The following is a 17646-nucleotide window of genomic DNA, read 5'->3' as shown; positions in this document are numbered from 1 at the left end:
CCCAGGAAACAATAGGCCTATTCGCTTCAGTTACCTGTCTTCTATTACTGCAAGCATCATACTCAAAATGAAGCACTCAAACATTCACATTTATTTAGGTATTTTATGGTTGAAATGCCCCTATCTTGCCAATGTCTTTCTGTTTTTTTGTTTGTCTATCTTTTTGTCTGTCTGTCTTTTTGTCTGTCTGTCCATCTGCTCTCAACCTATTTTATAAACAAGTTGTTGATAAAAATATATAGTTCCATAAATAATTGTTCTGGTCAGCACATAACGCACATTGCATTATTACATGTGCCACTGAAAATGTGCCATAACACTGACAATTGTTTATATCATACTAGTCTCTAGCCTACGGATAATTTGCACACAATTTAGACCCCTACAGAATAGCATTACTTTTACCTGAAGTAAATTAGTATCCTGTACTCTCTCCTGGACACACTAGATAGATCTGGCTGCAGACCAATTACGAGAGACTTTAGTTCTGTTTTAGCCAAGTTTATGGCGCTTTCAAGACTACTGGGTACTCGGGGGGGAAACTAGGTCAAATCATGACGTCAGTGATCCTCACGTCGGAAAGTTGAAGCTCCAGAAAGATGCCCGATTTTTCGTATTGGAATTCCGAGTTGGATGACATTTCAAAACGACTTTTCCCAGTCGGAGCTAGTTTTTTGCTGAGTTACCAGTTGTCTTGAACGCACTGAAGTCAGAGATTTCCGAGTTTCCAGTTGTTTTGAACGCTGCAGTAGTCTACCTGCAATAACAGCGGGTGGGATGGACAAATATTAACATTTGCATAAAGGAGTGTTTTTTTCTTGCGAAACTTGTTGGCACTTTTGTCCTTCATTTAGGAAATAAGTAACTTACGGAAAACGTTACCGGCAACGGAACATTTGTCATTTTCGTTAAACCTGCGAAATACCGCTAAATAGTAGGCTACAGGAAAAATATATGCATTTGTAGGCGTGACCATCGGCCCATAGTGTGACTCATGCCGAACATTCCCATGGGAGATTTTGTAAACAAGTTATTTTTTAAGGCTCCACGTCCCACGTATCGCCTGTGATTTCCACTTTCAGGATATATACCCTAGCGGTAAGTACATTTGGATGAACTCCGTAATGAAATGTATGGAACGTATTTTTGTTTACCATTTCAATATCCAGTGATAGTACAAATATATCAACATTGCAAATGTTAAGTCGGCGTTATCATTTACTGCCAGCATGATCATCATCCATTGTGAATGTGCTTAGTCATAGTTGATTATGGACTTAAGTTACTTTTTTTTGTTGTATCTTCCTTTAATTAACGTCCCTACTCTAGCTGTTGTAGGTCTGTGTAGTGACGTTTCTGTACTTAAGTACTTAAGTAGATACTGGTAGTTAAATGGGCAGGTTGTAGTGAACTCCACTGTATCCTATTACTATTTGAAAATCAAAATGACAGCCATGTCTTCACAGTCGACGTGCAATTCAATGGATTTGACGAGTTTTCAATCACTGTATTTCAAATTTATTTCGCACGGCAAATTCCTATGTCCCGCAGCCACCTTTAATTGTTTGCATACAGTTGGCGACACCGAGCCAAAATAGCCTGCTATCTCACCACGAGATCATTATGCTGTGTTATAGTATAACTGTTTCGTCCATGCTTATTAAGCACGAATCACAGTCGATTGAGAATGTGAGAGTTCAGAGACTGGACTATTGTCTTCCTACATACTCCTATGTGTGTATGTGTGTGTGTGTGTGTGTGTGTGTGTGTGTGTGTGTGTGTGTGTGTGTACACCAGTTGCAACATCTGACCTGTGATGTGGACAAACATATCAGGCACTGTACTGGCTATACCAATAGAAAATGTGTGGAGAAGGCAGCAGGTACTCTGATGCACAGTTATGGTCAAAGCAGCCATTTCTTATGGACATTTCTGTTTCTTTCAGTGGGAATTCAGAGTGAATACAGGCATGGACCAGCCTTCATTAGATGATTAACAACTCCCTATTTCAACTGAGAAACTCCCAACATCCAACCAACACCAGGTGTTCTCTGCTAATACTAAAGTTTTCTCTGCATACTTTTGGTGAGACATTGCAGCTCTACGATGCTCCAGCAGATTTTGACGGACATGTTCATATCACCTGAGCTCCTGGCTGAGCTGAGCGAGGAGCAGAAGCAGGTGTTGTTCATTAAGATGCGTGAGGAACAGGTCCGACGCTGGAAGGATAGAGAGGCTCGACTAGAGAAGGAGGATGCCACTCTGACGAAACCCAAGAAAGGTATCAGTGAGCCGTCAATACTGACAATGAATGGTTGTGTGTGTGTGTCCCTCATGGCACCCTATTCACTTTCTAGTGTACTACTACTCTGTATAGTGTACTACTACTCTGTATAGTGTACTACTACTCTGTAGTGGCAGAAAGCCTAGTGGTTAGAGTGTTGGACTAGTAACCGAAAGGTTGCAAGATCGAATTCCCGAGCTGACAAGTAAAGCTCTGTTGCTCTGCTCCTGAACAAGGCAGTTAACCCACTGTTCCTAGGCCGGCATTGAAAATAAGAATTTGGTCTTAACTGACTTGCCTAGTTAAATAAAGGTAAAATAAATAGTGTACTACTTTTGACTAGAGCCCTATGGGGGAATTAGGTTCCATTTTGGATATGTTCCATTCCTCTCTCTGTGAAAAGCACATTTACTGTTGGTCTCCTGGGATGTTTCTGTTTTTCTATATGCTAGCTGAGTTATTCTCAACTCCATGATGTTCATCACATCAAGTGTGTGGGTGTGGGTGTGTGGGTTGGATCTCCAACTACATCGAGCCGCTGTCAGGTCGATATTTTCGAAAATGTACATTCTGAAACCCTTACCGTGTACCTAAGTTTTTCTTCTGTAGCTGCCTGCCTTTGTTTGCTTAGATCCATACTTTCTTATAAAACCACCGACTGTTTCCTCGTATCCACTGACAGCGACTTGATGTAGTCCGAGGAACACTCCGCCCACAGGCGTTACAACCCAACTCCACAGAGATTTACATACCGTGGTGTTGAGAAACCCAGCTAGTTATATGCCAAACTGGAGACTAAAGGACATATCGGGATCTCCACTGAAACGTTGCGTTCAGATGTAGTGATGGAGAGTACGATTCACTCCTGTTAAAGTAGTTTTACAACTGTGTTGCACTGTGGAAAATGAATTGAGCAATATTATGCTAGGATTAATGAGCACAGTATTTCTCTAACTGGCTGTGCTGTGTGTGTGTGTCTGTGTGTGTGTGTGTGTGTGCGCATTTTGTGCATCAGCCTCTGTGAAGAGTGTACAGTGGCTGGCAGGGATGGATAGTGACGTATGGGTGTGGGTGATGGGGGACCACCCTGCCGACCAGTCCTACGAGCAGATCTGTGATGACATCATAGCCCAGAGGGCAGCCTGCCAGGCCCAGAGAGAGGCTGAGGAGCTCAGGTGGGAGGAAATTACATCATCACATGCTGTACATTTTTTTTAGTAGTGCAACGTGTTTGTGCTTTATCCCTCTCCTTTGTTGTTGTCGTGCCAAACGCCCTTTGTCATTGGCAAAAATGTTAAAGGTTAAATACGTCAGTCAAAGCAGAGAGAGACCTGACTGTCAGGTCATTAGCCACATATTTGACTCTTAACACTTTAAATAGAACACCTTCTATGGAGACAGACATGGTTGTCATAGCCACCAATAACACCGCTTTCTGACAGGTGGTTAAGCTTGTTGTCTTGAACAGTGGCATATACACTTACTTAATTTACAGACCCTGTCATGGGATGCAGTGGTTGATGTAGGCAAAGTGTGTGTCTATGGTCTATTTGTGGCTTACAACACCAGCCAACACAAAATGACCTGTAAGGTAGGCTCTGCACAGATTCTCTGGCTGTCTGTAATACCCACAGGGCTATAGTTTGGTTTAATCTAGACATCGCCCTTCCCAGCCAGGAAGCACAAGTTAAACATTTCTTCAACTAAACCTCTCTTTTTATTGAGTCAGGCACTCAACACTGATAGTGTTGCCTATAACGTTGTTCCCACAACAACAAGTCATTCAACGCTGTGGGGAGTATGACTTCTTAGTCATGTTTCCCTGTTAGTGTGGTGATAATGATAACCGGCTGCTGTAATAGTTTGGTTGAGCCACAGGTATGTATAACGCCAAATTAACCTGCAATCAGAAGACATGGTAACTTGTGTGGGCAGGAATCAATGTGTCATCTCCACCTGTGGTTAGTGCCAAATACAACAGGTGTAGTAGACCTTACAGTGACATGCTTACTTACAGGCCTTTAAACAACAAATGCTTTAATAAGTTAAGAAAAAACAAGTGATAAGTAAAAGTAACAAATTAAAGTTCCTGTGAGCAGGTGGCTGGTGTCACTTTAAGTCAGAGGTGCTCGTCGTAATGGAATGAATGCAACGCTATGTGTTTAAAACCTTCCCATTTGTTCGATTCCAGCCATTACAAAATGCCCGTCTTCCAATGGAGAAGGTGCATAAAGATGGCGGCCACCGTGTACAAATGCCTTTCTATTGCTCCGTTGGCCGTATTGTTCATTGCTCTCCGTGACTCTTTTTTTTGTATCATCGACAAAGCTCCAAGATGGTGGCCATTTTGAGAGAAAAAAATACAAAAGTAGATTGTGATGATTTGCTGTCACATTGAACCATGGATAGTGCTAAAACAATGATGTCCTGTATGAATTCCTCTGTCTTCATGCCCCTTCGCAATTTCACATTCCATCATCTGTATGTGCGAACATTGTTGTTGAACATTCTACTAAATTGACATCATTCTGACGTTTCAAATTCTTCTCTAAGGCTGGTCAGACAAAAGCCTTACTTAACCGCCCATATGGGTTATATAATAGAATTCCATTTGAGAACATGCCGTCTCACGCCCCACTGTTCTGTACTTGTGGATACTTGAGTTCTCTTACTAAGTGGTTTCTAAATTTAAACCTAAAGTAACAACTTTTTTTACAGACAGTCTATCACAGAATTCATTTTAAATGAATGTGTTGATAATTCTGGGCCAAATCCTAACTGGAGATCTGTAAAATCGCTGTAAAAAGTTAGAAGCAGCCTCCCGGGTGGCACAGTGGTTTAAGGCACTGCATCGCAGTGCTAGCTGTGCCACCAGAGATTCTGGATTCGAGCCCAGGCTCTGCCGCAGCCGGCCGCGACCGGGAGGCTCATGGGGCGACGCACAATTGGCCCAGCGTTGTCCGGGTTAGGGAGGGTTTGGCCGGTAGGGATATCCTTGTCTCATTGCGCACTAGCGACTCCTGTGGCGGGCCGGGTGCAGTGCACGCTAACCAGGTCGCTAGGTGTACAGTGAAAACATCCGACACATTGGTGCGGCTGGCTTCTGTGTTGTATGTGCGTTGTGTCAAGAAGCAGTGTGGCTTGGCTGGGTTGTGTTTCGGAGGACGCATGGCTCTCGACCTTCGTCTCTCCCGAGTCCGTACGGGAGTTACAGCGATGAGACAAGACGGTAACTACTACTAATTGGATACCACAAAATTGGGGAGAAAAGGGGGTAAAATAAAGTTACAGGCAAGTGTTTAAATTACGACTTGGTCCTCAGTGCCTGCATGTTGGCTGTTACCATCCTGATCTGGATGTGTGTCATAACATTCCACTCCTCAGAAGAAGGTCCTCAGACCTTCTATTGTTGAGTCCTCAGCGGGTTAGCTTTTATTCATCATGAATGTTGTTCTGGAGGCAGTGGTAACTAGCTGATGGATGCTTAATGTTCTCTAAATCTGATTTTTAACCTTAAACACACTGCTAACCCTAATATATGAAGACCAAAAAGCACATTTTTGTTTTCATACATTTTTATAATGTAGCCTATTTGACTCAGCAGCTGGGCCATCGAGTTGAAATTGCTCAGTTCTGCCTCCAGGACAAGCCTCACCCCAATAAACGTCAATCTGCGTGGTGTTAGGAGTGTGTCCTCATAGTAGTTAAAACATCTGAAGCACATACGCACATCGAGGTAATTTTTGCTGGAGGTGTAGGTGAATTCATGGTAAATAATAAGGTGAACGCTGCACACTGCTGCTCAGGCTTCCAGGCTCCATGGATACTCCCAGGGTCCATGGATACTCATGCTCCATGGATGCTCCTAGGGTCCATGGATACTCATGCTCCATGGATGCTCCCAGGGTCCATGGATACTCATGCTCCATGGATGCTCCATGGATATTCATGCTCCATGGATGCTCCCAGGCTCCATGGATATTCATGCTCCATGGATGCTCCCAGGGTCCATGGACATTCATGCTCCATGGATGCTCCCAGGGTCCATGGATACTCATGCTCCATGGATGCTCCCAGGGTCCATGGATACTCATGCTCCATGGATGCTCCCAGGGTCCATGGATACTCATGCTCCATGGATGCTCCCAGGCTCCATGGATATTCATGCTCCATGCATGCTCCCAGGCTCCATGCATGCTCCCAGGCTCCATGCATGCTCCCAGGCTCCATGGATACTCATGCTCCCAGGCTCCATGCATGCTCCCAGGGTCCATGGATACTCATGCTCCCAGGCTCCATGCATGCTCCCAGGGTCCATGGATACTCATGCTCCATGGATACTCATGCTCCCAGGCTCCATGGATACTCATGCTCACAGGCTCTGTGGATGCCTGATGAAGACCTCCATGGATGCCTGATGAAGGGTCGAAATGTTATAATAAAATCACCTGGGAGCGTTTTCCTGTTTTCCTCATAGTAGTTACAATGTGCCTGTATGGATAGGACATATCTGTAGCTCTTTTTTTCTATCCATGCCTCGAGGTAGGGGATTGTGGACGGTCATTGGAGGGGCCATGGGACTATTTGGAGAGGTGGAAGGTATTTCGATTTTTAGGGAAAGCTTTACAAATCAGTGGACAGGTAAAGATCTACAGGTGCTCGTGTGTGTTCTCACTCAGTCAATGTGTGTGTGTGTGTGTGTGTGTGTGTGTGTGTGTGTGTGTGTGTGTGTGTGTGTGTGGTAGGGCGAAGAAGGAGGCGGAGCTGGTCAAGAGGTTCTCCAGTGTGTTGATGGACTCAGAGCTGCAGTTGTGGAAGGAGGAGGTGGAGCGACAGGAGGTGGAGCGACAGGAGGTGGAGCGACAGGAGGTGGAGCGACGGGCTGCAGCTCAGGAGCAGAGCCAACAGGAGGTGGAGATTAAGGCCCCCCTAGCCCATCATTAAGGCCCCCTAGCCCATCATTAAGGCCCCCCTAGCCCATCATTAAGGCCCCCTAGCCCATCATTAAGGCCCCTAGCCCATCATTAAGGCCCCCTAGCCCATCATTAAGGCCCCCTAGCCCATCATTAAGGCCCCCTAGCCCATCATTAAGGCCCCCTAGCCCATCATTAAGGCCCCCTAGCCCATCATTAAGGCCCCCTATCCCATCATTAAGGCCCCCTATCCCATCATTAAGGCCCCTATCCCATCATTAAGGCCCCCTATCCCATCATTAAGGCCCCCTATCCCATCATTAAGGCCCCCCTAGCCCATCATTAAGGCCCCCTAGCCCATCATTAAGGCCCCCTAGCCCATCATTTTGAACTAATTCACATGCCACAGCTTATTTAGAGAGTTAGACTTTTCTTCCAGCTGTAGACTTGGATAGACATTGCCTCAATGGCGCTGGCCATGGGACAGATACAATCTCCATTTTGAAGTAGTTAATTTAGTTTCTCTATTACTTCTACGTTGGCAAACAAACTGAAAGGGTACATCCTGCCATCCTGTGTGTTGTTTGCACAGGTATAAAGGCAAGGCCTTTATGGAATGTTTGCTCACTCGTTAATTCATTTGCCGTTCCTTCCTGATGACCTGGATGGAATTGTGTGATCCTTCCTTAACCCATAGGAAATCCAGTTGACTACACGGGCGGTAGGTAGCCTAGTGGTTAGAGCATTGGGCCAGTAACTGAAAGGGGGGGGGGGGGGTGATTTGTTGAAATTACTTATTTTTGTGATTTGCTGGATCAAAAGCCTGCACTCCCAGTACTCTAGCTCTCCGGGGCCGCTTGCCTTAAATCTTAAGACAGTTGAACAATTATTCTAAGGTTTTTACAGTCATTACATCAAGGGTTTTGATCATAAGTACAGTTCGACAGGTTATATGGTTAAGTATTAGCCCATTGATTAAAATAATGTCATTCTATAATATTGTCACAGTATGAGTGTTTAAGTTATGTAAACAAGGAAGTTGATGATGCATTGATATAAAACAATTAGCCTCACAATAGGTGTTGAAAGCTCATTTTGTCAACTTACAGGAACAACTCAGTGTTTCATCAATGGTATTGTTTGCCCACGTCCTCAAGACAATAACACGTTAACTAAACAACCCATATAATCGCTTTCCAGTTATCGTTCATTTGACCAACTTTTAGAACAATGTCCTTCCTAAACAGTCAGTTCCCCATATAGGCCAGTTCAAAAGGATGATTAAATACATTTGTTTGAGCTCATAGCATAACTGTCTTTACACAGTGTTTGAAATTGACTTGATTTACTGCAGGTAAAACTCTGGAGGAGGAAAAAAATGTTTGAACTTTTTGCCAGGTGTGCTCTAATGAACATGACCCTGGTTCAATACCACAGTCTTACTATTTGTTTAGCCACTACTGTTCAATGGTGACATTTCATTCTCTCCTTCCCCCTCTTTCTCTCAGAAAAGAGAGGCGGAGGAGAGGAGGAGGGCTGAGGAAGAGGTGCGAAGAGTGGAGCAGAAGAGAAAGCAGGAGATCTACATGGACTTGAGGGAGGTCAGAGAGGAGAGAGATGACCAACACTGGCAAGATTCATGTAAACAAACACACACACACACACACACATTCTAGGTCGTCATTTTTGCAGTCGAGCTTCGCATCTCAGAAGATTGCCATTAAAACCGGTGTTTCTTATAGACTGGTTGGTTGTGCAGCAACAAAACCTTCACGGATGCAACTATGGGGCAAAACGGACAGGGTTGGCTTAGATTGTTGAAACATGTAAACTATATTTCGTCTCCAATATGTTGATTGAAAACATCCATTTGCACAATGAGCACTTGTTGTCTCTCAATTACATCGTTACAGTTGTTGGTTAGCTAGCTAGGGAATTCTAGCCATATTAGCATTGACATGAAATCAGTCAAAACGCCTCAAAACAAGCCATGGTATCAAGAAGAAGAAACTAGCTGAAACGAGTCACCTACGATTCCCCACATGGTAGTTTCTTGTCATTGTTGGTAGTAATATCTGGTCATCCAGAATAACAAGTGACAGACTTCTGCCTGATTTGAAGCATCGCTTTCATGACGTTGTCAGCTAACCCATCTATTGGACAAGCCCAGAATGTGATTCCTGATATCCTTGGAAACCTCGGTCCTCAGCCAGATCCTTAGCATGGCTTGGGGTGATGTGTGTTACTTGCCATTCTTTGTTGGCGCTAATTTTAGAACACTCAACATGATCTCAGAATGGCTGCAAAAATATGTTGACCTCATTGGAAAAGGTTTTGATTTCGTGAAGGAGAAGACATGTCTGGGGGATCCGTGCAGTCCTATAGTTTACCACCGACCTGAACATCTAGATTGTATAAATAGGATTTTAAGTATTGTATTAATGTTAAATTGGACAAACGTACATCATATAAAATATGATGATTATTTCCTCCATGGCAAACTCCCAAGTATAATGAATATAGTTCCAACACACAAGTTAATATTTAACCATCTTGTTTGACAAAGATTGGAGCTGACCTTCAGTTGCACTGATTAACAATATAAATAATCATGCTGCTTTGAATGTTTTTTAAAATTCATTTTCTGCCAAAGTGTGGACATATGTTTGTCTTGTGCTTAGTCTGAAATGTACACCAGTCTTCCACTGTTGCCTCTCTGAATGTGAAAACCCTTTCTGCTGTTTTCACACTTAACACTTTAACACCAATCATAAATGGGTTGAAATAAAATGTATGGAAGGCAGGAAACCCCCTTGGGCCTCTGGATAGAGCTATATAGGGCACACCAGTTGATCATTACACAGATGACTGTTTCTTGGCCTTGTGAAACGGTTTGTTTACATTCAGTAGGGTAACCAGACAAATCGTGACCTTGGGACTATAAGGTTATATCTGTTCTGAGATATTGAGTAGAAGCTCTGCGTCTCACAAAGACACGGCGGTTGGAACCAAAAATCTCAAAGGAAAGGACGAAAGGACAGATTTCCACCTGTCTAATGTCCATTGCTCGTGTTTCTTGGCCCAAGGAAGCCTCTTCTTATTATTGGTGTCCTTTAGTTGTGGTTTCTTTGCAGCAATTCAACCATGAAGGCCTGACTCACGGAGTCTCCTCTGAACAGTTGTCAGTTACTTGAACTCTGTGAAGCATTGATTTGGGGTGCAGTTAACTCTAATGAACTTATCCTCTGCAGCAGAGGTACCTCTGGGACTTCCTTTCCTGTGGCGGTCCTCGTGAGAGCCAGTTTCATCATAGCGCTTGATGGTTTTTGCGAATGCATTTGAAGAAACTTTCAAAGTTCTTGAAATGTTCCATATTGACTGACCTTCATGTCTTAAAGTAATGATGGACTGTTCTTTGCTTATTTGTGCTGTTCTTGCCATAATGTGGACTTAGCCCTATTTGGTAAAATACCATCTTCTGTTTACCACCCATACTTTGTCACAACACAACTGATTGGCTTAAATGCATTAAGAAGGAAAGAAATTCCACAAATTAACTTTTAAGAAGGCACACCTGTTAATTGAAATGCATTCCAGGTGTCTGCTGGTTGAGAGAATGCCAAGATAGTGCAAAGCTGTTATCAAGGCAAAGGGTGGCTACTTTGAAGAATCTCAACTATAAAATATATTTTGATTTAAGTTATTTGGTTACTACATGATTCCATATGTGTTATTTCATAGTTTCGATGTCTTCACTAATATTCTACAATGTAGAAAATAGTAAAAATAAAGAAAAACCCTGGAATGAGTAGGCGTGTCCAGTGGTAGATTGACATTTCAGAGCCATAAGGTTCTATCTGGGTTCAACCATAAGGTTCTGACACTAAGGAATTATACATGTTATGTTTTTTTAATATATAAATGACCACGTTTACATGTGCATAGTATTCCGGATAAGAGCTCATATCCTGCTTAAGGTCTTATTTGGGATAAGCTGTTTACATGCACCTATAGAGATGGATAGATCCATCTCTCTCTGTCGCCCGTTCAATAGTATCCATGAATAAACAGAATATTCCTCATTTAAGTATAAGGGTTAAATGGAATAGATACTGAAATAAAGACATTGACCGTAGGCCAATAACCTCTTACATGTAGAGTAATCTAATATTAACTCCTGCAGAATTAGATTCTGCATTTCTTGCAGTGAAATGTGATTTCAGCATCTCTCGAGAAAATGTGAATGTGCATGTAATGTTATCTTTTGACACTTATGCAAGCAGACAGTATTTCAACCATGGAAAATATGCCCCCAAGACAAACTCAAACGACGAAACATGTTACGTCGTTTTCTCAGCTTTTCATTTAAAAACCGGTCAAACTGTCACTGTGCAAAATGTCATCAATCTTTCCACTGTTTTGAAGTTATTGCGTTTTCTCCCCGGTCCCTAAACGAAACCGACAACTTTACCGCTGTTAACTAGATTATTAATACATTCATTTTATCAATGTAAGACATTATTCTGAAGAGCACTACTTTATTTAGTCTTCTGGGGCAGGCCTCCCGAGTGGCGCAGGGTTCTAAGGCACTGCATCGAGTTCTCTCTGTGCCACTAGAGATTCTGGGTTCGCGTCCAGGCTCTGTCGCAGCCGGCGTTGACCAGGAGACCCATGGGGCGGCGCACAATTGGCCCAGCATCGTCCGGGTTAGGGCGCAGTGCACGCTGACACGGTCGCCTCTCCCGAGTCCGTACGGGAGACGCAGCGATGGGACAAGACTGCAACCACCAATTGGAAAACACGAAAAAGGGGTAAAAAATAATAATAATATTCTAGAAGAGAAGCTGCATGTTTCTTACTATGTCAAAAATTATAATATGGCCTACCAAATGTAGGAAATTATAATATGGCCTACCAAATGTAGGAAATTATAATATGGCCTACCAAATGTAGGAAATTATAATATGGCCTACCAAATGTAGGAAATTATAATATGGCCTACCAAATGTAGGAAATTATAATATGGCCTACCAAATGTAGGAAATTATAATATGGCCTACCAAATGTAGGAAATTATAATATGGCCTACCAAATGTAGGAAATTATAATATGGCCTACCAAATGTAGGAAATTATAATATGGCCTACCAAAATATAGGAAATTATAATATGGCCTACCAAATGTAGGAAATTATAATATGGCCTACCAAATGTAGGAAATTATAATATGGCCTACCAAATGTAGGAAATTATAATATGGCCTACCAAAATATAGGAAATTATAATATGGCCTACCAAAATATAGGAAATTATAATATGGCCTACCAAATGTAGGAAATTATAATATGGCCTACCAACTGTAGGAAATTATAATATGGCCTACCAACTGTAGGAAATTATAATATGGCCTACCAAATGTAGGAAATTATAAGCAGGAACTTGCCTAAATTAGAGGTGAAAGTCGCCAGTAGTAAATTAATTATAGTAGGCTAAATTATTATGCTGGATGGAATTGTGCAGGTAGCCTGCTTTTATGAAGTGATTTGTGAAACAGCATGAACAGACCACAAAAAAACACAACAGTAAACGGGATATAAGATGTTGACATGCCACAGTATTCTGTCTTACATCAGCATATCCCAGGCATCTTATCCGGGTTTCTCATAACCGGGATATAAGTCTTTTCGGGTTATTGTAAACAGGATATGATGTTTTATTTATATGCATTAACACAAAAACTGTACACTTGAGTATCCTGAATAATAATAGGATATTGGTGTGAATGTAAACGTGGTCAGTGATTAGAATAACACTAAGATAGTCAGAACATATCAAATACGTTATGAAATGTATTATGATTATCATACAAATGACTGTCATCACTGAACAACGATGTGGCCACATCATTTACTTTACAATTTCTGACAGAGTTTTTTTTTTTTTTTGTTGCTTGCGTGCCATTATTGTTGGCTGAACAGGTCCTGTATTACTGTGAAGGCACAGGTCAGCTCATGGGTTAAGGGTGTCGCTGGTCACAGTAAGGTCTTTGCCATCTCCTTCTAAGCCTAGACCATACTTGGAGGGAGATGGCAAAGATGTGTTCTGATTGGTTCAGGCTTGTGATTGGATTGTAGATAGAACCTTATGGCGCCATGTTCAAATGGTTTTATGCAGATCTAACTTTCTCTTTTTTTATTTCTCACTTGATTTTAACAAAAACAAACGTCATGTATATGACGAACCATGAATGTAGGATTTTGTGTGTGTGTGTGTGTGAGAGAGTTTACATGTATGTGTTTTGTGTTTTTCCACAGTGCGGAAGTCCAAAGCGGCTGACCTGCGGCGCCGGTCCATTGCCAAGCAGACCCGTGATGACCACCGGCGGCAATCGGTCAAGGCTCTGGAGCGAGGCCGTGTGGCTGCCGTCACCAAGGCCTTCGGCGGGGACAGACCTGCCCTCCCGCCCAAACCCAAACCCAGGAACCTTACTGTGACCAGCGACACCCTTAACCCGTGAGCTGACCTGTGCCTTCACAGTAATACAGGGCCTGTTCAGCAGAGTTGGGGTCAATTCCTTTTAAATTCAGGATGGAAACTGAAATTAAAATGTTCCTCAATACTTCTCGGGGAAATGTGTGCATTTGTTGGAATCGGAATGTCTGTTTACTTCCGGAGTTGACCCCAACCCTGCTGTTCAGGAGGTCTAGGGTCCAACATTCTAGAACATTCCGATATAAATACTATTGTTGGTTATGTGGAGTAGGGAATCATTCTGCAGTTATGTTGGCTCTATTAATTACATTTATATCTGCACCGTTAAGGATGTTTGACATTACTGAATACACCCTGGACTAGGCTCGACCCCACTGAAACCCAATGGTATCCAGTCATCTGCTATGGCACAGCCCAAAACCCTAGTCCCTTCCCTTAGTGACTACCACTTAGGACTTTGCAGGTCTGAAGGTCAATAATATAACTATTCAATAATAGTTCTATTATTGAATAGATGGTTAAATCCACTCTATATTCACACTGGTATTAGTGAACCAAATCTTTCCACCAGCCTGATATGGTAATGTTTCTTTGCAGTAGTCATCCTGTGAGTACATGTCAATCCTCGTGCTTGTGATGGTTTGTCCCATTCACTGAAAGCTGATGTCTAGGGATTCCCCTTTCAGACAAAGCCATGCAGAAAAACACTGAGCCTTAGAGCTTAAACACATGAATGCCTTTCACTGGCTGGCTGGCTGGCTGACTGCCTGACCCACTTTTTCTCTCTGTGTCGCTGCCTGACAGGAAGCAAGGGGTGCGACGCACACTGTCCACCTCCAGCAGGGAGCACATTATTAGATGGTTCCAGGAGGAACAGCTGCCTTACCGAGCGGGTTTCCAGAAGGACCAGAGTCGCATAGCGTCTTGGTTCCATGGTAAGGGGCCAAGTTGAACTGGAAATGTTTCTAAACTGAACAAGAGGATCTTAATTAGTTTACATTAGACCGGAAGTCATTTACTGTATGTGTGTGAAGAGACCACATCAGTCTCCATGCCACGCAGCACAGTTGGTTAGAATTAGGTCTGATGCCTCCTACTGTTTGTAATATCTTAATTATACCACAGAACACCCAAGTTTGATCAATTTACTGAACCACACAGTGCAGGGGTAAGTAACCCTATTCCTGGAGTGCCGCAGGTACTGCAGTATTCCAACTAGGCACCAGACCTGACCAGCTAATTGTTTAGTGATGGCCTAGATTCAACACACTTGGTCTTCCAAAAACGTGAAGTACATGCTGGGCGCTCCAGGACCAGGGTTGCCTAGCTACCCCTGACATAGTAGGTGCTGGGCACCTATGCAAATTCTGCTGCTATACAGCGGGTTTATCAGTAACTCTCTTGCCTTGGGACTTCTGCTATTTTTAATACTTATCTGAAAGGACTGGCAGTAGCATGATCAGAGGTGTATTCACTAGGAACCAAATGGAACGAAACAGGGAGGGACCGACCTCAATGTGTCCAATAGAAACTCTTGTTTTCGTTGCGGTATGCGACTAATGAATACACCCCAGACAGGTTTCTCATGTTGAACGGAAGCAACGGCCCTGTCCAGAAACACCTCCTTTTCCCTACTCCCTAGATGCACTTGTGTAGCTCTGACTGGGTTGCAATATGGAGGAATTAGAATTTGGCCTATCAGAAGGCCAAGTGGAGCTATTGTTATATTGCTTAAACCTATTAAATCCTGTCAGATCTCCACAAGTATCTCAGGGCTACAGGTAGTTTTCTGGAGAGTAAAACATGTACATGTATGTGTTCCATCCTTAATGTCACATCAGGGTGTCATTCTGACTTGGCAATACTTAATAACTGACCCACTGTTATTTTTACCACCAAGGCATCATTTCGCGGCAGGAAGCCGAGGACTTACTGAGCGAGGGGGAACCCGGGCACTTTCTGGTGAGGGTCAGCGAAAGGATTCTGGGATACGTCCTGTCTTATCGATGCAAAGAGGAGTTTAAACACTTCCTCGTTGACGCGACAGAGGGCTGCTACATGCTGCTGGGACACCAGATCAGATTCACCTCGTTGGCAGAGCTTGTGGAGTTCCATGAGGTAGTGGCACATTTAGAGCCCTTATTTTGTGCTTTAAAAAACAAAATGTTGTTGTATTTGGGGGTTGTTTAGGGTAGCTTTGAGGGTTTTTACTGGCAATGGTTGTGATATTTGGTGGTTTTGCCGACTGTAGTTGAATGCACTTATAAGTCGCTCTGGATAGGCGTGTGCTAAATGACTAAAGTTGAAATAATACAGGATTTCTGTGGGTGGTATGTTGAATATCACCTCTTCTCTTCCTCAATATTGAGACTGTAATGTACCTTGTTTTGTATTCACATGAACTGTTGTAGTGGAGCAGAATAATGACGCTTTGCATTTTCTTCTGTCACTAGGGGGAGCCAATCACCATGTCAGGAGGGGAGCAGCTGCTCCAGCCATGTGGCCAGAGGCCTAGTGGTGTGGACTATGCAGACCTCTTTACCTGAAACCCTGCAAGGGTCATGTCCCAATAGTCTAAAACAGACTCCTTTCCTAATCTCCTTCCTTCATGACCACTGGTCAGAAAGGTCTCAACAGGTGAATGATCGAGACCAAGTGGTTTCACCTGTCAGTAGCTTTTAAAGTCTATGGACGGTAGTCAAGGAGGGAAAGAGACCAGGAAGGAAGCCACTTTAGAATATTAAGACAACCTTCAGGCATGAGACTGATCTCTGTGGAACAAAGTGTTTCTACGGGAGACTCACGCTATGGTTAGATAACCAACATAGCTTTTTCTTTTTTTTTCTCAGGAGGATTTACAGGATGTTCAGATAGAAGTGTAATGTTTAGAACCGATTACGATGTCTCATGTAGACTAGAACAATAATAGAATAACCTTCTTTTTTTTTTATCAAGGAGGAACTTCGGTTAACTTCATACTAGGAAATCGTGTCCGCTCAAGTAATTCTATTTCTATCTGCAATGTTCAGAAAGTTTCACATCCGTGTTGACTCTTATCCCCCCCCCAGTGCCAACTGTCAAGCCACTGACTTTCTATTATATCTAGACCTCCTCTATCCCACATGTACAATATGAACAGGCCTGTAATATAATTTCTGCTAATGTATTCATAGACAAGTACCAGGCGGCCAGTATTGTAAAGGCACATTTGACAGCGACAACAAACAACAGTCGCCTGTTTGGGGACGAATCACTTGAATAAATTCTGCACTTTGTATTGCAACTGTCTAGTTGGTTTCAATGCTAACCTGAGGAGTATGCTAGTACTACAAAAAGCACCATCAATGCTGACCTGAGGAGTATGCTAGTACTACAAAAAGCACCATCAATGCTGACCTGAGGAGTATGCTAGTACTACAAAAAGCACCATCAATGCTGACCTGAGGAGTATGCTAGTACTACAAAAAGCACCATCAATGCTGACCTGAGGAGTATGCTAGTACTACAAAAAGCACCATCAATGCTGACCTGAGGAGTATGCTAGTACTACAAAAAGCACCATCAATGCTGACCTGAGGAGTATGCTAGTACTACAAAAAGCACCATCAATGAGTTGGCTAGCTAACTTGCTTAAATATTCAGATTTTTTTTTAAAGATGGGCATGGTGTAATTGACTCAACAACCAAAAACACATCTAGGTTTCGCTTTTATGAACCGGAAAATCAATAGTTACGTCTGGTTGTTTATCAAAGTTAGCTGGCTAACTAATGAATCGTGGTTTGGATTATACCCCTATAGGAGTCTGACAAAACACATGACAAAGAGATTAATTTCATGTTGCAGTTTTTGTTTTCTAAAAGCACATTATGAACATAATACATTACCTGCAAAGAAACAATAACTGATTCAGCTTTGGGGAGTCTATGGCTGCGTTTACAAAGGCAGCTGAAATCCGAT

General features: G+C 42.8%; 1 protein-coding gene across 2 annotated transcripts; it reads left to right on the top strand.

Moving 5' to 3' along the window:
• Positions 1-770: 770 nt before the first annotated feature.
• Positions 771-16974, top strand: sh2d4a (SH2 domain containing 4A). 2 transcript variants are annotated; one of them, XM_029646789.2, is made up of 9 exons: positions 775-1098; positions 1946-2281; positions 3300-3459; positions 7030-7195; positions 8706-8838; positions 13511-13709; positions 14493-14623; positions 15589-15806; positions 16142-16974. In XM_029646789.2, exons 2-9 carry the CDS (start codon positions 2107-2109, stop codon positions 16232-16234), a joined length of 1275 nt encoding a protein of 424 aa, XP_029502649.1. In that variant the 5' UTR covers positions 775-1098; positions 1946-2106; the 3' UTR covers positions 16235-16974. The 2 variants fall into 2 exon arrangements, with proteins under 2 accessions (XP_029502657.1, XP_029502649.1); XM_029646797.2 differs by lacking the exon at positions 15589-15806 and having other exon boundaries at positions 771-1098.
• Positions 16975-17646: the final 672 nt, after the last annotated feature.

The sequence above is a fragment of the Oncorhynchus nerka genome, linkage group LG4 (genome assembly GCF_034236695.1).
Source record: "Oncorhynchus nerka isolate Pitt River linkage group LG4, Oner_Uvic_2.0, whole genome shotgun sequence".
In the NCBI taxonomy this organism is placed as follows: domain Eukaryota; kingdom Metazoa; phylum Chordata; class Actinopteri; order Salmoniformes; family Salmonidae; genus Oncorhynchus; species Oncorhynchus nerka.
The sequence above is the reverse complement of the archived record's forward strand: the minus strand, read 5'-3'. Positions and strand labels throughout refer to the sequence as shown.

What these genes read in the sequence shown, in the direction of transcription:
- sh2d4a (XM_029646789.2), top strand. Translation starts at nt 2,107, where the DNA reads ATGCTCCAGCAGATTTTGACGGACATGTTCATATCACCTGAGCTCCTG. An exon ending in AGAGAGGCTGAGGAGCTCAG is followed by an intron (nt 3,460 to 7,029) that starts GTGGGAGGAAAT and finishes TGTGTGTGGTAG; the next exon opens with GGCGAAGAAGGAGGCGGAGC. An exon ending in CCAACACTGGCAAGATTCAT is followed by an intron (nt 8,839 to 13,510) that starts GTAAACAAACAC and finishes GTTTTTCCACAG; the next exon opens with TGCGGAAGTCCAAAGCGGCT.